Raw genomic sequence first — 21,284 nt, forward strand, 5'->3', positions numbered from 1 at the left:
TGCACTTTCATTGGCTACCCTGGAACGTCATCTGTTTTTCGCCGCCTAAGCGTCGCCCAGTTATTTTAAGTTTTGGGGCGAGGGGAACTCTTTCTGTGCTGTGGGGGAGATTGTCGAGTGGTCCTGGTGATTTTAGCGGTGACGACAGCGAGGCGACCAGTCTGACAATTTCTACTATCCGCGTGACTATTGGTAACGTAGAGGAGGGGTTGCATTTATTGGAACTGGAGGAGGAACTACACTGTGAACCCCCATTGTAGCCCTTTGGTTCCTCCCACCTGGCTGTCTTTGGAGGACGCTGGGTGAGCCCATTTGTAGGGCGTGGGGGAGCCCCGTTCGAACCCATTCAGCGGTGGGTGGAGCCTAGGCCTTGGAGAGGAACTGGGTTCTGGAGCTCCTGTCCTGGAAAGGAGGGTTGGTGAGAGTTTTGGTGATGTTGCCACCTATTTTTTCCCCACCTTTTAGCGCAGCTTTCGTCACCCCAGCTACTGGTACAAGTGTGGGAGGTGGGGGTCCATATTAGCACATGCTGGGGGGGGGGGGGCACTTGGTTACAGGATCCAGAGTTAGGTTTTCATCTGAGCTGGTTTTCAGTCTGTCCATCCATCCCTAGGTCTGTCTGCTACTCGCTATGCCGCTACCAGTTGCGCTGCAGACTCGCTTGGCCAAGAGAGGCATCCTCAAACACCTGGAGCCTGGTGAGAGAGCTAGAGCAGATGGGCCTGCCACGTGCCAGGCTTGATTGGAACTTTGTTGATATTACCACTTGATAGGGAGCATGGGCCTACTGTGCAGCAAGCAGTAGAGTGGCAGGCATTTCATGGTTAACCATGTGGATTTCTGACACCCATTCTTACTGGGTGCCAAGCATAGGTTGGGGGAGGGGCCCTGGGGGAGATTGACATCTTATCCTTAATGTTGACAGCTGATACCTGTTTGGGCCTACTGTATGCCGCATTCAGTCCATCCATCCATAGAAGTGATTACAGAGTAAGGATAGCTGTCATCTGTGGCAGTCTCCTGTGGGCCTAGAACAGTGGCAGGATGCTTGTACTGATATTTTTTAATTTTGTATTTTATTTTAGAGAAAGAGGAAGGGAAGGAGAAAAACATCTATGTGAGGGAGAAACATCGATCGGTTACCTTTGCCTTCTGAAAGCGCCCCAACAGGGGCAGAGCACAGAGCCTGCAACCTAGGCATGTGCTCTGATTGGGAATCCAACAGGCAATCTTTTGGTTTGAAGGACGATGCCCAATCAACTGAGCCACAGTGGCTAGGGCTGATACTGTGTTCTTATCATACTGATAGATAACATTTTTCAGACCTATTGTGCTGCCAGGCACTGTGCATGTGATGTTCACCATATCAATTGCTGACATGTATTTTCACTGTACAAAGTACCTGGATATACATTATGGTTAACAATATGAAAAATGATAGGATCTATCATTTAGGCCCATTGTGCTGGCTGCTACTAATATTTACACCCTATTGTCAAAAGGCATCTATTTTGGGCGACAGTGTGCCAAGTACTAGAAAATGCATCTTATTTTCATCTTATTGATAAGTGGCATTTATTACAAGCCTAATGTGTGCCGGGCATTCATCATGTGGTTAATACTGATAGTCATTATTGATATTTATGTTAAGCCTCTTAGGTGCCAGGCCCTGTGCACATAATTTTTTTTCTGGTGGTACATATCTTAATAACAGTAATGATGATTATAGCTGACATCTCTTTTGGGCCTACAGATGTGACAGGCATTATGCTGTTGTTGACATACACATTTCATTGTTAGTTATATCCACAGCTGAAATCCATGGCAGCCTGAGGGCCTGGTACTGAGCTGACAATATACACCTTTTTATTATATTGATATCAACTGACAACTGTCAGTTGGGGGAGCATCAGGCCTCAGGAACTAAATGGATTCAGAGCAGTGTTTGGATAAATCCCTTGCTATGCAGATTCTTGCTATACAAAATACAGGAGTCAGAAACTCCCTGTTTGCCAAGCTTGGGAGCTGAATAGATATGTATATTTTCAGACAGACCTCTTTCTGTTTAAACTCATCTTAGCCAAATAGATTTTTATAGTGTGCTGTTACATACTCCCTAAATTCAGGAACTTCATGAATGTGGATAAATCTCTATGTAAACCAGAAACCAGATAGGCTTGGGTAATAGTATATCTTAACTGAACCCAGAACAGGATGGATTTAGGTACATGTTTTTGTAAGTTCACTACTTTAGATGCTCGGACTTGGAATGTGAGCATTATGTGCCATGGCTGGTGAGACGTGGCACACTCATGTGTCCATGTGAATGGAAGCATCTCTCCAGGCCCAAAGTGTAGGATGAGAACCCCCTATCTTTACTGTTCTCCTCTGCCTGTCCTGGCAGAACCAGAGGAAGAGATCATTGCTGAGGACTACGATGATGATCCCGTGGACTATGAGGCCACCCGGTTGGAGGGCCTGCCACCAAGCTGGTACAAGGTGTTTGACCCTTCCTGGTAAGCCTAGGGACCATGGGGCTCTGGGTCAGAGGAAGCTGACTTCTGACTTTATCCTTCCTGTGCTATCCTTGGCCTTGGGGAAATGGGGGACACAAGGGAAGGAATATGGGGTCTTCCCTGGGGGTCCTGATTTGGGTAGGTATAGGCAGAGATTGGAGAGCAGTTGAGGCTACAAGGAGAGGACATCTGTGCTGATACTGCTTCTATCCCTCCCCTTGCTTCATAGTGGGCTCCCTTACTACTGGAATGTGGAAACAGACCTTGTGTCCTGGCTCTCCCCACATGACTCCAACTCCATCATTACCAAATCTGTCAAGAAGCCCAGGAGCAGTAATGCAGGTGAGTAAGGCAGGTCTAAGGGTGCCACAAGTACTTCTTGCAATTCTCAGAAAGGGTTCTGTAAATGGTAGTGGGTCCAGGAGGGGCAGGTGAGACAGGCAGATCCAGCCCCAGGCAAGAGAGGCTGCCAGAGGCAAAGGCTATTGGGTCCTGAGGTAGGAGGAGGAAGGTCACTTCAGAGCTTTCATGCCCACAGATGCTGAGGAGAAGTTGGACCGGAGCCATGAGAAATCGGACCGGAGCCACGAGAAATCGGACCGGAGCCACGAGAAGTCAGACCGGAGCCACGAGAAGTCAGACCGGAGCCATGAGAAGTCAGACAGAGACCGAGATCGTGGTTATGACAAGGTGGACAGAGAGAGAGAGCGGGACAGGGATCGGGACCGGGACCGTGGATATGACAAGGTGGAGAGAGAGGAGGGCAAAGAACGGCGCCACCATCGCCGGGAGGAGCTAGCTCCCTACCCCAAGAGCAAGAAGGGTAAGCTGAGCAGGACTACAACTGGGGTAAGGCAGCAAGGCATGGCGGTGGGGGGGACAGTGTACAGAAGCCCTCACTTCCCTTCATGCAATTGTCTGAATCTGGGGCCTGGGAGAAGGTGCTGTAGCCATGGCACCTGTGGGTTCCATTTCTTGCGACGGGGGAAGCTCAATGATCAGGGGCCTCATGTGCCTCCATTGTAGACCTTGCTCTGCCACCTCTTTCTAGTTGCAAGCCGGAAAGACGAAGAATTAGACCCTATGGACCCCAGCTCGTACTCAGATGCACCTCGGTAAGTGATATGCCCCCATGAACCTTTCTCTTTCCTGGACTCCCTGCACTGACCATTCCTTTCTGCTTCACTGTCTCAATCACTGACTCATCAGTTATTTGTGTGTATGGGGGGGGGGGTACCACATCCCACCCCCTGACCCTCTGTCATCCCCAGGGGCACATGGTCAACAGGACTCCCCAAGCGGAACGAGGCTAAGACGGGTGCAGACACGACAGCCGCTGGGCCCCTCTTCCAGCAGCGCCCCTATCCATCCCCAGGGGCTGTGCTACGTGCCAACGCCGAGGCCTCCCGAACCAAGCAGCAGGACTGAACCCTAGTGGGTCTTTAATAAAATCTTTTCAGTGGGTCATGCCCACCAGGCCAGAGTGCTTTCTTCCTTTGTATTTTCGAGGCTTTCCAACCCAAGGCGGTAAGATGCGAAACAGTTTTATTTGCAAAAACTCATCTAATAAATATAGGGACATGAGAGCAGCAGGCCAGAGGCTGAGGTGGGTCCTGTCTGGGCCTCCTTACCAGAGAGTTTATGCATGTCAGCTCTGTGGGGGGTGGGGGTGGTAAGTACAGGGCATCAGTGTCTGCCTCCCCACCACCCCTAATACTGATCAGAGTTTGGTCCTGGCTGGGCCAGGGCAAGAAGGGAGAATGAGGCCAGGCCAGCGTCTTCAATCCCAGCAGCTACGAACCCTTCACCTTGGTGAGCAACCTGTGGTGGACATGGGGGGGGGGAGAAAAACACAGAAAGCTGGGGTGGGCTGGCAGGCAGGCATCCTGAGCAAGCGAGGGCAATGGTAGCGAGGCTGGTAATCCTAGGGTTAGTAAGAGCCCATGTGTAGAAAGCACAGGTACCCTGGGTCAGAAAGCTACACATGGACTAAATAAATACAATATCTTTATTTGGCATTAGGTATCCTGACATTTGTTCATTACAGTTCCTTAGAAAACAAAACAAAAAAAAATTGGAACAAGTTAATCAAAAATAAAGATCCAATGGCCCTATTTACACATAGCAAAGACAGCCCAGGCATCTCCCATGCACGCGCACACCCCCCTCCCCAGGAGACAGTTAAGGGGTTAATAAGCTTTGAGGAGTGCATGGGGCAGGTTCCATATTTCAGCAACATTAAGGCACCCCCCCCATGACATAAGGAAGTAAGGGTGCCTCATTCAGCCAGTGGGGTAGCAAGAGTGGTTGGCAGCTTTATTTTTGCTCTCAGGATATCTCAGAAAATAACCCTGCATCTGGCAACTGACAGACAGTGTCTTAGATTTAGGGAGATTCAGGTACTTGAAGGACCTCCCTCCCTGTTTTTCACCCACACCCTGGATCATCAATTACCTGATTACACAATTCCCAAAACCACTAAAAACCAAATAGTCCCTTGATTTTGAACCAGCAAAAATCTCAGCTCTTGCCTCTTTCCCTGGGTGCTCACAAGAGGCCCATTTTCAGGGGTCTCTGTGTCAGGTAAGCTGCCTGAAGGCCACAGGAAGACAGCTACTAACATGATCCAGTGTGGTGGCGAGGGAGAGGCCTAGAGCTGTGGGAAATGGAACCCCACAGGTTAGGCATCAGTCATTACAGAAGAGCTGTAGGATTTTTGTCCAATTTGTCCCTATAGAGGTGGAGGGATTGCTGGGAGGGACTCTCCCAGGCATGAGATAGGACACCTCTGGCTGAGGTGGGAGGAAGGGGGCAGGACAGACAAAAGGCTTTAAATGACAATACCCCAACCTGGTCCTCAAGGTGGTTAGACTGAGGCAGAGGAGGTGGCTCTAAAAAGCCCTCCAGGGGAGGTGGGGGTCAGTGGACAAGGAAGGTTTCATGTAACGCCTGCCCAGCCCCATGCCCCTGTGTTTGTCTCAATGACCTGGGAGAAAAAGACTTCCAACCCCAGAGGAGCCAGGCCCCAGTGGTAGCTTGGGTCCTGCAGATGCCCAACACCCTCCACCCAGTCCCCCTCCCTATCTTCCCGAGCTGCTGCCAGCCCTCACTTCACCAGCACTGACTTTGGCAGAAAGGGCTCCGTGCTGAGGTCTCCACGGTGGGAAGGTAGCTGCGGTGGCGGTGGCTGCCCAGGAGGCTGCTGGTGAGTGCAGGGCCCGGAGGCAGAAGTGGAAGTGGAAGCTATGGCTTTGGCTGCACTTCGGGGAAGGCTGTAGAGGTAGACGGCGCCAATGACCAGCCCAGCGCCAAGGGCAAACAGTGGGTCCACGTGGAAGCCAAAGAGGCGGATGGAGGCAACGGTGGACAGCACGATGGACAGGGAGGTGGCAAAGCCCTTAAGGATGTTGTCAGCGTATTTGACAACAACAGCCACCAGTAGCCCGCCAAAGGCCTGATTGAGCACCACGCCCCAGACAGCAGGCGTGTACCCAAAAAAGAAGCCACGGTGGGCCACTGCAGTGCCCTCAGCCCACCAGAGCCCCACCAGGCCCAGTGTTGTGCCGAAGAGGCCCAGTTGCAGGTTGCGCAGCCACACAGAGCCTGAGCTGCCTTTGAGGATCTTCTCAAAGTAGACACCTGCGAAACCCGAGGAGAGACAGGAGGCCACGACAGCTGCTAGGCCCACCCCAGGGTTCTGATCCAGCAGCCGTGGGTCCCCACCACCGGCTTGCTGTGCCTGGACAAGGGCGACACCCATGAAGAGGAGCAGCAGGGAGGCCCATTGTAGCCGGGAAAGGCTGCGGTTCAGCATGAGCACGGAGAACAGGGCCGTGGTCAGGATCTTCAGCTGGTATGTCACCTGCAAGTGGATATGGAAGGTGCTGAAGGCTGTGGCTGCCACCCAACACGTGCACATAGGGCACAACACCCATCCACTATGGGCACCCAGGCACAATGAGGGAAGAGGGTAGGGTAGATGACAAAAACAAAAATCTCTAGCCACTAACCGTTGACTGAGAAGTAGCTAAACAGCTCTGAGGTATGTCCCAGATGGCACACAGGAGGCTGACTGTGCAAGGAAATCCTGGGCCACACTCAAGCCTACACCCCAACCCCATTTCCTGGCTGTGTGATGAAGGGGAAGGCACTTGCCATGTCTGAGCCGACATCGTCTGCTGTAAAATACGGCTGGTATATGGCAAACAACTCACACACTAGGTAATGAATGAATGGTAAACATCATGATGAGGGAGGTCTTGGTCAATACTTGTTGACACAAATGAGTCAGCCATACAATATCAGCAAACGATGTGCTGGGTGTGGGTCTAAGCACATCATGTGAGTTCTTTCGTTTAATCCTCATGGGTGAAGTGTGCACTATTTTAATGCCTAATTTAAAGATGAGAAAACTAAGGAACAAGGAGGTTAAGTGCCCAATATCACACATCACACAGCTGGAAAACAACAGAGCTGGGATTTGACCCCAGATAGCCTGGCCCCAGAATTCAGGCTTGAACCAATTCATAAGGCTGCCTGCAAATAGCCTAAAGCTCATCTGTTGCCAACCAAGGGCTCTTACTGGGTGTTATATCTTGTAATCATCTCAGCATCCCAGTGAATAGCTATTACCATTTCCATTCCCATTTCTCACAGATGAGGAAACAGAGGTCAGGGAAGTTGCAAGGATATTCCAAAGGTGATAAAGCTCCTGCTCTCTGCAGCCCCACCTCCCACCCCAGCCAGTTCCTCCGGGCCATGCTGGACTTGGGGCTCACCTGGAAAGTGGCAGCTGGCAGGTTGGAGATGGCAACATACTGGAGGTTATTCTGCAAGGTGTAGATGAGAGAGGGCACTGCAAGCTTGAATGTGTCCACATATTGCACCAGGACAGCCTCGTGGAGGAAAAGGACCAGGTGCTTCACGTTACCTTTGGTGGGTGGAGGAGAGCCCTTTTTAGCACTGACTACCAAAGACAGGCATCCTCTGAGGGCTGGGTCTGGGCCTGGACCTGTGTCTCCCCACCACACTCAGACTTCCTGAGGATTAGGATGAAGTCTGCACTCTCCATCTCCCTACAGTATAAGCACATCTCCAGTAGGCAGTAGGCTTTTGGGATACTCAGCCTAATAAACACAGAAGTCCATTAGCACTGGACTTACTGTGTCTGAGGGTCACAGATCACATCTCACTCATCTTATAGCCTACTGGCATGGAGCCCCATTTAGGGCACTCAATATACATTTGCACAATCAGTATTAACTAGACAGACTCTTGTGAAGCAGAAGCACAGGGTGTAGGTAGAAGGCTGTACACCCAACAGGGGAAGTTTTAGACTCCACTTGTAGACTTAACCTAGCTCCTTACTGACCTCCAAGCTGTCCCAAGGGCCATCTCCCACTTGGCTGAATCTTTCTGTCAGTCCTACATGCACTGAGCACTTGCCCCTACAACTTGGAAATATACAGGCTTGACTATTAACCCTATGGAGGTCTCAGATGATATGAGATATACAAACAAACTCTTAAATGTTGTTACATACATTGGATGCATAGGTTCAAGCTCATGACTAGCACATTTGTACATGACTAACGTATAAGCCATAACATGTAAGTCGTCAGTTTGGTTATTACACATGTTGGGTTCTATGCATCCAAAATGAGTTGCTTATTAAAATATTGTTGCATGTGTTGCAAAAAGCATTTATGCCTTGAGTATAGCAAAATTGTTTGTGATGACTGTTACAAACATTTTGCAAAGCCAACTATTGAATATTCTGATTAATTAATGTTAAAGACATTTTTTGGTTGTATTTTATAGCAATATGCATGTTTCAATTACTTAAATAGAAAAAAATTTATTCTTTGTTTTTGTTTCTTTAATAATTTCTAGATTGTAACTGAAAATAAAAAATCATACATTTTGTTATCTAAATATAATAAATGCAAATTTGTGGTGTTTAAAAAATTTTTCCCACATTTTAGCACATACTAGTAATGAATGTATCCCTTGGATACACGTGACCTACACTGTAAGTGTTTTGACTGTGACCTCTGCAGGGTTAAGCAGGAAGTCTGGCTGGGACTTGCTGCAATCAATAGATGAAAATACTTTCCTATAAGGCCTTTGCAAAGCCTACTTTTTTTTTTTTTGCAATTCAGTGTTGTTCCTCAGGGAAAACCCAATTACTGCACAAGAGTATTGCAGGAACTGTTGATACTCAGTCACAAACCCTGTCCTTGACTTTCATGGCATTAATCACAGGAGTAATTATCAATATCTAACCCCTTACCCAAATTTCTTAGGCCCAGGTGTTTGGGTGTTCAAAATTTTCCAGGTGTTAGGAAGGTAACATGGTATATATACACCATGTTATGTTGTATGAAATATATATATTTCACATAACATATCCCACATATATGGGCTATACACCATAATCAAGTACATTGATATTCCCACAAAATGAGAAAAATAAAAAACACATATATAAATAGGCCCATATCAGGTCAGGCTAAGTTTTACTATCAAACAAATTCAGGAAAAAGAAAAATGGTGTGTGTGGGGGGGCATTGCAGATAAGCATTGAAAGCCTGTGATTAAGTCTACAGCTATGTGTTTCCCCTCAACTAAACTTATCAGCCCTATGAGGCAAGATGCATGTCTGCACTGCTAACACGTCCACCTCCACAGCCAAAGCAGGGCCTGCCATGCAGTGTTCACTAGGAAGTCTCTCAGAATCAATCAAGCACAGAGCAGGTAGGTCCCTAAACTGCTGCCTCACAGGGCCCTGGAGCTAATGACTGGGTAAGAATGTCTTGTTCAATGTAAGTGCTGAGGGCAGAGCCACATGCAAGGCCTTTACAGAGAAAAGAATGTGTAACATTTTAAAGAAGGCCTTCAGGGAGGTGTTTAAGTCAGTAGATGAACCAAAGTATGAGAAACACAGAGGACAGAAGAACATGTTAAATGACACCACAGGGACGCAGTCAGCAAAATCCAGGTTACCCAAAGTCTACAAGACAAATGACCTGATTTTCTTCAACAAATTAACTACAGGGAAAGAAAAAAAAAACTGGAGGCAAACCCAGAGGTTAACAAACCCAGAAGATATTAACCAATTATGAAACACCAATCTTGATATAAATTTGATCCAAACACTCATAGATACAAAGAACAGACTGACAGCTGTCAGAGCGGAAGGGGCATGGGGGCTGGGTGAAAAAGGTGAAATGATTAGGCAAAAATAAACAAGCAAACAAACCCTCCTAGAGAGACAACCGTGTGGTGATTAGCAGTGGGAAAAGGGGTGGAGGAGTTAGTAGAGGAGAAAGAGGGGGATAAATGGTGATGGTAAGAGACTTGATTTGGGGTGGTGAATATACAATATAATATACGGATCATGTAATAGAGAATTGTACCCCTGAAACCTATATAAATTTATGAACCAATGTCACCCCAAGAAATTCAATAAAAAACTTGATTCAAACAAAATTTTATTTTTAAAAATTTTTTCAAAATATTTTATTAATTTTAGAGAGAGGAAGAGAGGGAAACCTGTGAGAGGAACATCAGTTGGTTTCCTCTCTCATGCCCCCAACAGGGGACCTGGCCTGCAACCCAGGCACATGCCCTGACAGGGAACTGAACCAGTGACCTTTTGGTTTGTAAGCTGGTGCTCAATTCACTGAGCTACACCAGCCAGGGCTGGTTCAAACAGAATTTTAAAAACGTTTATGACACTTGAGAAATCACTAGAATATTTGGACATTGACTAGATATTCGATTATTTTATTAACTTTAAAAATATATATTCAAGATAATAAGGATTTACTTCAAAATAATACTTCATGTGGAACATAGGGCAGTTCCACAAATAACATTGTTTTGTTTATTGTCACTATGTAGTAACTGTTGATGAGATGCCTAGGAACTTAACTCATGTGTATCAACTCACCTATAGTAAAATTGGTTTTGTTATACATTGTTTCATTTCAAGTTCTTGAACCACTGACATTAAGTGAGGACTTACTATACTTCAATATAATAAAGTGAGGGGGAGGTAAGTAGGCAGACATATAGATTGGCAGCGAGTGGATAAACACTGATGCTGTTTAATGGCAGAGTGGCCATGAGTTGACAACTGTTGAATCTGGGTGATGGGTACATGGAGATTTTACTATTTTATCATTGTCTCTGATTCAGAGTTTGAAATTCTCCACAATAAAAAGTTAAAGAGAAATAAATTATCATGTAAGGGGCACCTGCCACTTATGGGCACAGACTGTCTCACTCGTAAAGTCTCCTCAGGCCATCTCCCTGGGGGTTTGGGGTATAAAAGTGTGGATGCAGCTACTCATAGCTGGAGGAACAAGGCAGCTTACCTGCACTTAAACACTTCCCAGGCAGTTTCACAGACACAGAAATACTCCCCCTGCAAACCCTCCATGTGGGTTCAGGTGTACCACACACACATGCGCAGAATCCTACCCACCAACTCCAGCCCCCCTCCCTGGCTCATACCCCTCTTCTGTGCGAAGAGCAGCAGCAGACAGGTGAGACCTTTGAGCACCTCAGCCATGACCACAGCAGTAGTGGCAAAGAAACGGTCCCCAGGCAGCGTGCGGGTGTAGCGGATGCTGAGGATGAGGGAGGCATTCTGGACCACCAGCACGGCCAGGGATATATATTTGAGGCGCCGGTGAGCTGTGGGGAATGGAAGGAGCAAGGAGGAAGAAGGGATCAGAAGTTGCTTGGGGCATAGCCAAACCACTCCCCTCCCCTCCCCTCTCCTTTCTCAACCAGGATCCTCCTAGCCAGCATTTGTTTCTTCTCCCTCTGCTTGCCCATCTTGATCCAATAAAGATATGACTCCTCCTGATTCCACTGCTTCAGTCACAGGAAGAGCCAGAAAGGTACAAGTGGGCAGGGCCCATAGCTGGAATCCTTCCTGAAGTGTCAGGAAATGGCTGCGGCCAGCCCTGAAACGCCCACTTTCTCTGAGAAGCCACTCTCCCCCAGAAAATACCAACAATACTCTGAACATTTATTGAGTGCTTACTGTGTGCCTATCATTGGGCTATGGGATTTATATGCATTACCTCAATGGACCTCAATATCACTCTGATCTCCAAAGGAACTATACAGATTCCCATTTTATGGGTGAGCAAATTGAAGATTTATATGAAATGTTGCTTCTATTTAAAGAGGGGTTGTTCCATGTAAAGAATGATACCCCAATTCAGAGAATGAGACCAGTGTATAAAGCATGCCCACCCCCTAAGAAATAGGCTTTCTCCCATCTAAGAATTTCATTCCCTTACACTCAGAATGATCTCTCCAACCCCTCCCTCGTATGAGGACTGATTCCTTCTGACCCAAAATGATCTAACAAATAAATGATTCTCACACTGTCCCAAGGATTGGACCACAAGAATGGCCTGGTTCCTTCAATGATATAAGGAAATATTTCCCTATACTCCACATGGTCTGGTCCTCCAACTGCTGCATCCCTCTACCTCCAACCCAAGAATTATTCCTTGTTTTATTCACACAATGAACAATCCCGACTATAAGGAAGGACCCAGCACCCTCAGAACATTCTTTCTCTGCCATATAAGGAAGGACCCCCTGACTCCAACACATAATAAACTTTATCTCCATTAGGAAGGGACTCCCCCAGCATGGTCCACCCCATGTATAATGAAGGACAACCCTATCCTCAAAATGGACTCTAAGTCACATAAGGAAGGACCCACCCCACCCTACTCACAATAGTCCCTGTCTCTTTATAAGGAAGAAACTACCACCGCCCTCAGAAATAGCCTCTCCCTTCAATAAGGAGAAACTCTCCCACCCTCGGAATGGTCTCTCAGTTCCATAAGGACGGACCCCACACACCCTCAAAATGGTCTTAGTGGTCTTAGCCTACCCAGGAGGAAACATCCCTCTAGATTCAAAATCGTGTCTACTTTCCGCGTGCGGAAGGGATTCCCCATCATCCTCAAAATTGGTCTCTACCCCGCCCCACACATTCGCAATAGTCTGTTCCGTCTCTTTCTTCCCCTACCCACCCTCACCCCTGCCACACACACATAGGTCGGTCCATATGGGATGCAGCCTCTCGCTTCAACGAGTAACCTTCCTAAAGGCCCCCAGCGATCCTGACCCCTGCACTGCCGCCGATAGCTTGTCTACAGCCTGTCTCACCCGCACTCACGGTCCCAGGTTCCAACGCCCCCGCGGAGACCGCCCCTGGCCCGGCAGCCGCGGTGGAACCGCCAGATCCAACCGCTGCCATGTTGGCATCTGCCTGGCCCGTCCCTCCTGCAACAGCAGGCCACTTCCGTGTCCGTCACTTCCGCTTCCCTGCCGCCTGGGTGAGGTGGGATGGACTGACCAGCAGAGGCTTCCCTTGTCCACTCCTGAATGCGAGTTTATGAGAGGCCTCGCGATTTCCAGATTCCATCGGGTTAGGGAGACCGGCTGAGCCTCTCGCCATCAGTGCATGGCCTCTTCTGCCCATCCCCCGTTACGAGATCCACCCCCTTTATTGATCTCGCTTGCCCTATCACCCGCACATCCTGTCTCTTCGTCTCATTGGTTCAGTTGCCCTGCTTCTACCTCGACTGCTTATTGAGACGGTCTTCTGATGGCACCCCCCCGCCCCCCGCCGCATCAAAAGTAGGTGTCTCCAGGTTGGGCAGAAGTTCCTTTACCCTCTCTGGTCGAGGCCCCACCCCCTGGAGAGTTGGTGGGCTTTTGGGAGCGAACGCCCGAGGCGGCGGCGGCACAGGTGAGGGTCATGCAGGTCCACTAGCAGATATTAGGGCAGTTTAGGATATACACGTGAAAAGGCACAGGAAAGTTTGAGACAGAAGGGAGGACAAATAAGCCAACAGCGAGATGGAAAAGAATTGAGAGGTGAACTGGTAAAACAGCAAGTGAAAAGCTTACAGATTAGCTTTTGAAAGCAGAATCGAGGGTACAGTTAAAACCAGATAGAAGAGGGCAGTTAAGAATTAAGAAAAGGAGAAATGACAGGGATGAGCAGTTAAGGAGATTATGGAGAGTCAAAAAGGTAAAGGCAATACAGGTGACTCACATGCCAGTTATTAGACATCACAGGCTGGGAAGATTCCTGTGTCACTCAAACCTAGTCCTACCCTCACCAGTGGCCCGAAAGGGTTCTTCCAGTGGTGAAGAAACTTACTTCCTCCCTAGAGTTTGGGAAAAAGCATTTTTTTTTCTGCCTGAGCTAGCCATATTTAATTGCAGATGTGTCCCAAACATCTTCAAAGTCTATGTCCAATGGAGACCTGCACATACTGATCATTACGTGTAGGAGCTAGGAAGTGGATGTTGTCAAGTTTTTCTTTGTAGTCCTGTTTAAATGAATACATAAAAAGATCTTTAGGATGGCATCGCAACACTGAAACCTCTAGAGGTGAAATCTAGCCCATCTCCCTCTTGGCTCAGCATGCAGTAGACGCTCCACAGATGCTTCATTGCGACAACTGGTCACTCATTTGTGATTCTATTATGTTTATTAAATAGTGAGTTCCCACACATGGCTTTTTAAATAATCCAGGCAGGTGGAAAAGGGAGAGGATGACACAGTTGGAGCTCCCTTCCTCCCAATACACAAGTATTTACATCTCAGCAACTGGACAATCCTGGCTCACAAGGAGGCAGCAAGAATCCAAAAAAGGTGGAGGGGGAGGCCCCAGGATAACAAACAACAAGACTTATTTCCCCCACCCCCCCAAAAACCCATCCACCCCATCCTAGTGGACTCTGGTGGTGTCCATCTCCCATGCCTTCCCAAATCTTGGAAGTAGGGTTTTTCCTCACCAGAATAAGAGCACTTGGAATAACAGAGTAGGGTCCCTTCACCAAAAACAAACAAAAAGTTAAAAAAAAAAAGCCCTGGGATAACAATAGGGCATTACCTCCCCCAGAATAAGCAACACTGGGCTGAGGTAGGCAAGCAGTGTGACTTAACATGGAACCCTAGACTAAAGAGTCCCTTTACTAAAATAACAACTACTGGGGTTTTTAAAAGGAAAGCACCCTTGCCCAAGTTAGAGCATTTTAACTAAGTTTGTGTGGTGGTAGCAGGCAGGAGGTGCCAGTGTAAGGGTTTTTAACACATCAGAATAAGAGTCCTGGGGCTCAGAATGGAATTAACTTCAACCAAATAAACATCCTTAGCAAAACAAGAAGAAAGGAAGTCCTCCCTCCAGAATAAAAACCGTGAATTCTGGGAGGAAGGCTCCTCATCAGGATTGGGATGGGGACTGGGCAAACTTGGCTTATGTTTTCTGATCCCAGACCCCCAATCTCTGACCCTAGTAACACTGGATTTTTAATAACCTGTAAAACCAGGTCAACAGATGTCCTTCTATCCTTGTGGCATGGCCATGGGATGGCTATCCCAACTAGGGCAGCAGGGACCAGGCCAAAGGGGTAGGACCCCCTTTAGGGGTATTAGGGGGTGCATCCTCAGCTGGTGTCTGCATCCAGGGATCCAGCAGGATCTCCTCCAGCGAAGGTCGGGCAGAAGGTTTGGGGGCCAGGCACCGGCGGATTAGGGCACAACAGTCTGCAGGTCAGAAACACACAGGAAATTGGCAGTTAGTTAGGAGCATGAGGCCCAGGGAGGTATGGAGCCCACTGTGCTAGGGCCAGTAAGAGCCTCACCTGGGGATACATGGGCAGGGAAGTGGAGCTCAGCCTCCAAAATCTCCTGGTCCCTCTCAAAGGGAATGTCCCCGCACACCATGTCATAGAGAAGGATACCCAGTGACCAGACAGTGGCTGGGAGTGCATGGTACTGGTTACGAGAGATCCACTCCGGGGGGCTGTACACTCTTGTTCCTGCACACAAGCCAGAGGTTAGACTACTCTCTGATAATGCCCTTCTGCCATCCCACCCTCCTCAGAAAGTATATGGTCCTGTCACCACAATTGGAACTCTTTTAAGTGTAACAGCAGGGTCTCATCACCAGAATAAGAGTAGTTAGGATGACAGAGTCCCCTCACAGGACAAAAAGCACTTAAAAATAATAGTAGGCTACCCTCACCAGAAAGCTTTCAGGAAACAGGATCCCCTCACCAGAGTAAGAACCCAGAACAAGGTCAGGGCACTGTGAAAAGATGGATTTAATAGAGGGCAAGGCATGAGAACCATCAATATTCAAAATCAAGAACCTTATAAGGTGCAATGTAGATTAAGGATTACAGGATACCCCTCCCCTGCAAAGGTCAAGAGCCCATAAAGATAAAAAAAAAAATCTCCCCACTGAGATTGAAGGAAGTCTTACCATCAAAGTCAGTGTAGGGTTCATCATGAAGCAGGGCGCCGGAACCAAAATCAATGAGTTTGACACAGACTCGGCGAAGGTCTATCAGGATATTCTCATCTTTGATGTCACGGTGGACAACTCCACGGGCATGGCAGTGCCTAACAGCTGCCACTACCTGAGCAAAGAGGCAGCGGCTTCGGGCTTCACCCAGTGGGCCCTGTTCTGTGATGTAGTCAAAGAGATCCTGGGCAGGCAAAGGCCGCTCAAGGACCAGCATGAAGCCCTCTGGTGTCTCAAACCAGTCAAGCAGGCGGATCACACCAGGGTGACCACCACCTGCACCCACCTTCCACAGCAGTGCTACTTCCAGTGGGCACGTGACGGAGTCTGACTGTGGGGGAAAATGGAGAGGGAAGGGAACAGACATTAGGCCAGTAGCTCTGAGACTGACTTCTCACCTAACTTAAATCATAGCCCCTTGGCCTCCTATGTGGCTTTGAGCAAACCACTTCCTTCCCTGGGCCTCAGTTTCCTCATCATAAAGGCCTCAAACTCACAGCCATTGTGAAGGCGATTCAAGTCAAAAGCCCATGCATATCTGGAACATAACAGAAGCTCAGTAATATTTGAACAAGAGTTTCTTTTTTTCCTTTTTAGTGGGGAAGGGAGGGAGAAAGAGAGGGAAACATCAGTATGTGGTTGCCTCTTGTGCACCCCCTACTGGGGACCTGGTCCATAACCCAGGCATGTGCCCTGGGTTGGGACTCAAATCAGGGGCCCTTTGGGTTGCATGCCGCCGCTCAACCCACGGAGCCACACCAGCCAGGGCATAGAAGCAGTTCTTAATGAGGGTATTATGGAATATTTTGTTTTGTTCACTGATATCTCCCAAGAGTTTAGAACAGTACCTTATACGCAGCTCAGTAAATGTTAAATAGGTGAAAGCAATTAGTAGAAAAGAACCTACTACAAACCAAACTCTCAATAAATATATTTTCCCAAGTGCCTAGAACTGTGCCTAGCACATAGTAAGTGCTCAATATAGTTGTGTTAAATAGCTGAAAATAATTATAAAGGAACAGGCACAAAGAACTCAGTGTTATCACGTTATTTTGTTACTCTCACCAAGCATCTAGAACCATGTTGAATAAAAATGACTAGTGGAACTTGGAATAAATAAGCATTTTATGAAGTAGAACCGGAGGCATACCTGTTGCTACTCAATAAGGAGGATAAATGTTACTGGCCACAAAAGCTGTTCCAGTCTAGAAGCCCCACGTGCACACAGGGACTTGCAAAAGCAGCGTTACTGCCTGAGGTGGGGCCCTCTCCTGGCCACTTCACTGACTTGCACAGCTGCAAACAGGTTTTCTCACGGCGATGAAAATTCCGCTACTGCGCAAGCGCAGTCTTCCCGGATCCCACCAGGGGGCGCTACCGCCTTTACAACCGGCCCAGACCCGCCCTGGCGTCCGTTAGCGCGCTAACGGCAGAGAAGCAGCCACCGTCACCATAGCAACCAGTGACCTCTGCCCCCCCTTCCCCACCAGCATGCCCTGCGGGCAGCCCCTGAAGCAGGGAGGACGAGAAAGAGGGGTTGGAGGGGAGATTCTAAGGGCTCTAGGGAAACTAGGGTGAGTCAGAACTGTGTGGAGGTGTGGATGTCACTGCAGGGGAGTAAACACGGGCTGGGAGGAGTGATCTCCTCGCCAGTTACAGGGCCCCGGGAGGCACACGATCCATAGAAAGGCCGGGGGGCGAGTGGGCCCATCATCAGCCATGGCGCCACCAGGTCAGAAAGGGCGCCGAAAAAGATACTCACCAGTGTGGACCAGCCCAACACGCGATTCCGTGGGATCACTTTGATGGCCACCTGGAGAAGCAGGCTGAGTGAGGGGGCCGGCAGATGACCCCCCCAGAGCCCTCCCAGTCCTGAGCCTCACACCTTAGTCTTTCTTTGTGGCCCCAACCACACCACACCACGACCCCCAAACAAGCTGGGGTTTCTCCCAGCCCGCAAGTCCCCAGGACCAACTTCACCTCTCCCATAACCCTCAGCCCTGGGCTCTCCATTCTCAGGCTTAGGACTGCAATCCTGGTTCCGAGTTCCAAATTTCTTCACATCCCAAGCATTCCATCTTCCCATCCAGCCTCAAGACGCCCAGGTTCTGTCCCAGGGTCTTGTTCCTCAAGACTCCATACTGGACACCTTGTCTCCAAAATCCCAAATCTCAGCTCTGGGTCCCCACCTTCACACACACACTTACACATCCTCTGAATCCCAGGGTCTAGAGTCATCAAGATCCCGCACCCTCACTCGCGGGTCTCACTCCCCGGCCTTTCCGAATCCCTGCCCCTCCCCCACACGCCCACCTGAGCCGCCAGACACACACACACACACACACACACACACACACACACACACACACACACGGGGGGGGGGGCGCGGGGTCGAACGCCCTCAGCAAGCCAGGTCCTGGTTCTTAGGACCTTACCACATTGTGGGTTCATTCCCAGTCAGCAGCCCAGCCCCGGGCCTCCCGCCTCCGCCACACACACACACACCTGACCCTCCCCAGACCCTCGTGGCGGATACCTGGAGTCGGTCTGTGATGCGATGTCCTGCGAAGACAGTGCCAAAGCCCCCCTTACCCAGCAGGGGGCCAAGCCGGTACTCGGCCTCGAACGCTTCCCGATCCTTGCCTCCTACGCAGGCGGAGGCGACGAAGTCAGGGTAGCCGCGTGCTGAGCCCCGCTGCGACCCCTCCCCCTCCCCCCGCGCCGCCCTCCACCGTTCTAGCCCGCCCGGCCTATTAGCGGTAGGGAAGCCTCCCTCACCTGGCGGCTGCGTGGGGGTCACGGGGGCCACCGCGAGCCCCTGAAGAGGCTTGCTCAACATGGAGGAGGAGCTGCGCAGATTAAGCCCACTGAGCCCGCAAGGTGTAGACGCCCGGGGCAGTGGGGCTGGTGAACCAGGACTTGGGGGCGCCAGGGTGGAAGGTAGGGAAACTGGTGGCCCAGAAGCGCCCACAAACGGCGCAATGCTAAGATTCTCCGCGCGCTCCAGCCCCAACGCTACTGTGCCGGGGCACGCGCCTCCCGAGAGAGTCACCCCGGACGACAGCCCCGCCCACTTGGCTTTGATCAATCCGGACGCGGCACCTGCTGTACCCCAGCCAATCGGAACCAGTCCTTATTTGCATACCACCCTCAACGTCTCAAGTACCCCCTTATGCAAATAAGCGCCAGGCTCTTCCGTGGGGGCGGGGCCTCTATGTAAATGTGGGGGCGCGCGCGAAGAGGAAACCGGTCTGGGAATCCCTTTGGCGCAACTGCATTTGTTTTGGTTGTTGCGCGGGATTGTTTTTATATATGTGTGTGTACGTGTATATATAGATATAAATTTATAAAAAATAACTGCACCCCCTCCTTTCCTAGCAAGTTGGTTTGCTGCTGTTTCAAAATTAGCATGGAGATAACACCAGGCCTGACTTCTAAGAATCAGGGCCTGTGGCTATCCAGGACCCCTGTCTCCATAGGGTGCTCCTCACCAAGGACAAAGGCCCTACAGGGGACCGATGGCTTCCGCTCTTAATCTGAAGCCAGGGATTCTGGAAGATCCTGTTCACCTGCCAGGGATGGTAATCCCCTGATCACCACAGCAGGGGGTACATGCTGGTCAAAGGCAGCATCCCAGAGATGGAGGCCTTTGGGGTGTTTTTGTAGCCCTTAAACTAGACAGACCTAGCTAGGCCTGGTTGTGAGGTCAGTCTGCAGGTCTAGAATCTGGAAGAGGGGCAGGGGAGTTCTTGAGGAGTGGGAGTAAGCCAGAGTGGTGGTGGCTCCAGATGAGAGACAGGGGCAGAGAACTGGAAGAGATGGTAAAATACCCTTAGTCACACATTTGGGAAAAATAGGCCTCATGCCACAGACAGACAGACATGCACTCAGAAGAGACACACACAGAAGTACCACATGAGATATACACACATGCCATCATACTGTGTAAAGTTGTCCTAGACACACATGCAGTCATGCACTGTCATGAAGTGACATCCACTGTCAGGCAGGCATGCTGTGAGTCATGTCCCAGAATGACACACAGTTACAGAAAGGCACTCCAGAGAGATTCACATAGACCTACATTACCATGTGACAAAGACACAGAAATGTCCCTGTCAGACACACTGCCGGAACTTGTCACAAAGACACTGGCACTATCAGATGTGCACTATCACAGAAAGACTTGTCCCAGAAATGTGAGTTCCAGAGTCTGTCACAGGAAGCCACATAGATGCTCGAAACACATGCACTGCTGCAAAGGCATACACATGTATGTGATAGAGCCATATAGATAGGCAGCATTACAAAAACAGGCACGGACCCAGTCAGATACACACACACCAGAAGGCATGCAGCACTGTCACTGTTCAGAAACAGCTACTCAGAATCCATCACAGGAACACAGATGGACATTCACCCCATCAGAAAGAAATCACAGATGCACTATCACAGACAGACCTACACAAACATGCACTCGTCCCAGAAACAAGACACAAACTGTCAGAAGAGTCTCACCATCTGACACACCTGGAAACAAGCCCTCATCACACAAACTAGAAACACTGTGTGAGATGCACAAACACTTGGACTCACCAGTCACATATACATAGGAAACACCTAAAAAGCAAATACACACGTGTACTCTCCCTTACTCATCCATTTATTAGGGGTCTCCTGTAAGCCTACCAGGTCCTGGTGGGATTGCAGGTATTAGAAATACACAGATAAGTTAGGCATCATAGCTCTTGACCAGGAATATAATAGTAGTTATTGGGGGAGGGGTAAAGGCATTTGAAGATAGATGGGAGAATGTGAATGGGGCTTTTCAGAAGGCAACCCTCTACACATCTTGAAAGACATGGTTAAGGGCTTGGGACAGAGGAAGGGCAAATTCTAGGCAGAGGCCAAGGTAATTGGAGGCAAGAAGAGGTATGCGGGGGCAAATGGTGCATAAATTTCAACAGAATAAATATCTACTAACATTTGAGCTCTTGGAATGTGCCAGGCCCTGTGCTGTCTTTCATTATGTTGACCATATTCAATTCTCTCTCATTGCTGACAACCAGATGGGAGTTTGAAGTAGTAGGTGTTAATCACCCCCATTGCATGCACGAGCCACATGAAGCTCAGAGAACATATGAGTTGACCAAGGCTACACAGCAAGAAAAAGCCGAGGAAGGTTTCAAACCAACTCTCTGACATACATATGCCTGACCAGTAGATTCTAAACATCCCTTGGACAGCCATTCAGCAGCCAGCCATGTCCTCACCTGTAGAGCTGGACACGCATCCTTCCTCAGGGGCCCCATTATTGAAGCACAGCAAAAAAGACACTCGACAAAACCTGGGGGCCAGCCATTCTCTGCTTTGGCTTTACCCCTAAGTCAGGGCACATAAGTGT

General features: G+C 49.1%; 3 protein-coding genes across 10 annotated transcripts; 1 reads left to right on the forward strand and 2 right to left on the reverse strand.

The window, feature by feature from the left end:
• Nucleotides 1-48: 48 nt before the first annotated feature.
• On the forward strand, nt 49-4,354 carry PQBP1 (polyglutamine binding protein 1). 6 transcript variants are annotated; one of them, XM_036017022.1, is made up of 7 exons: nt 49-192; nt 614-698; nt 2,405-2,516; nt 2,746-2,858; nt 3,055-3,339; nt 3,543-3,631; nt 3,788-4,354. In XM_036017022.1, the coding sequence occupies exons 2-7, from the start codon at nt 632-634 to the stop codon at nt 3,827-3,829; spliced, it is 708 nt and encodes a 235-aa protein (XP_035872915.1). In that variant the 5' UTR covers nt 49-192; nt 614-631; the 3' UTR covers nt 3,830-4,354. The 6 variants fall into 6 exon arrangements, with proteins under 6 accessions (XP_035872915.1, XP_035872914.1, XP_028378987.1 ...); XM_036017021.1 differs by having other exon boundaries at nt 49-302; nt 3,568-3,631; nt 3,788-3,999; XM_028523186.2 differs by having other exon boundaries at nt 3,568-3,631; nt 3,788-3,999.
• Nucleotides 4,046-13,063, reverse strand: SLC35A2 (solute carrier family 35 member A2). Of its 3 annotated transcripts, none has more exons than XM_028522665.2 (5): nt 12,723-13,063; nt 11,037-11,219; nt 7,295-7,446; nt 5,642-5,788; nt 4,046-4,337 (listed from the first exon to the last, which is right to left on the reverse strand). In XM_028522665.2, exons 1-5 carry the CDS (start codon nt 12,811-12,813, stop codon nt 4,227-4,229), a joined length of 684 nt encoding a protein of 227 aa, XP_028378466.1. In that variant the 5' UTR covers nt 12,814-13,063; the 3' UTR covers nt 4,046-4,226. The 3 variants fall into 3 exon arrangements, with proteins under 3 accessions (XP_028378466.1, XP_028378464.2, XP_028378463.1); XM_028522663.2 differs by having other exon boundaries at nt 5,642-6,378; nt 7,295-7,411; nt 12,723-12,868; XM_028522662.2 differs by having other exon boundaries at nt 5,642-6,378; nt 12,723-12,868.
• A 970-nt stretch (nt 13,064-14,033) lies between these two features.
• Nucleotides 14,034-18,957, reverse strand: PIM2 (Pim-2 proto-oncogene, serine/threonine kinase). Its single transcript, XM_028523050.2, has 6 exons — nt 18,659-18,957; nt 18,417-18,526; nt 17,643-17,693; nt 15,839-16,211; nt 15,216-15,392; nt 14,034-15,117 (listed from the first exon to the last, which is right to left on the reverse strand). Exons 1-6 carry the CDS (start codon nt 18,717-18,719, stop codon nt 14,954-14,956), a joined length of 936 nt encoding a protein of 311 aa, XP_028378851.1. The 5' UTR covers nt 18,720-18,957; the 3' UTR covers nt 14,034-14,953.
• Nucleotides 18,958-21,284: the final 2,327 nt, after the last annotated feature.

The sequence above is a fragment of the Phyllostomus discolor genome, chromosome X (genome assembly GCF_004126475.2).
Source record: "Phyllostomus discolor isolate MPI-MPIP mPhyDis1 chromosome X, mPhyDis1.pri.v3, whole genome shotgun sequence".
NCBI classification, from domain to species: domain Eukaryota; kingdom Metazoa; phylum Chordata; class Mammalia; order Chiroptera; family Phyllostomidae; genus Phyllostomus; species Phyllostomus discolor.

What these genes read in the sequence shown, in the direction of transcription:
- PQBP1 (XM_036017021.1), top strand. Translation starts at nt 632, where the DNA reads ATGCCGCTACCAGTTGCGCTGCAGACTCGCTTGGCCAAGAGAGGCATC. An exon ending in CCTCAAACACCTGGAGCCTG is followed by an intron (nt 699 to 2,404) that starts GTGAGAGAGCTA and finishes CTGTCCTGGCAG; the next exon opens with AACCAGAGGAAGAGATCATT. An exon ending in CTACCCCAAGAGCAAGAAGG is followed by an intron (nt 3,340 to 3,567) that starts GTAAGCTGAGCA and finishes ACCTCTTTCTAG; the next exon opens with TTGCAAGCCGGAAAGACGAA.
- PIM2 (XM_028523050.2), bottom strand. Translation starts at nt 18,719, where the DNA reads ATGTTGAGCAAGCCTCTTCAGGGGCTCGCGGTGGCCCCCGTGACCCCC. An exon ending in GACCCCCACGCAGCCGCCAG is followed by an intron (nt 18,527 to 18,658) that starts GTGAGGGAGGCT and finishes CCGCCTGCGTAG; the next exon opens with GAGGCAAGGATCGGGAAGCG. An exon ending in GCATCACAGACCGACTCCAG is followed by an intron (nt 17,694 to 18,416) that starts GTATCCGCCACG and finishes CTGCTTCTCCAG; the next exon opens with GTGGCCATCAAAGTGATCCC.
- SLC35A2 (XM_028522662.2), bottom strand. Translation starts at nt 12,813, where the DNA reads ATGGCAGCGGTTGGATCTGGCGGTTCCACCGCGGCTGCCGGGCCAGGG. An exon ending in ACCTGGGACCGTGAGTGCGG is followed by an intron (nt 11,220 to 12,722) that starts GTGAGACAGGCT and finishes CATTCCCCACAG; the next exon opens with CTCACCGGCGCCTCAAATAT. An exon ending in GCTCTTCGCACAGAAGAGGG is followed by an intron (nt 7,447 to 11,036) that starts GTATGAGCCAGG and finishes CACCCACCAAAG; the next exon opens with GTAACGTGAAGCACCTGGTC.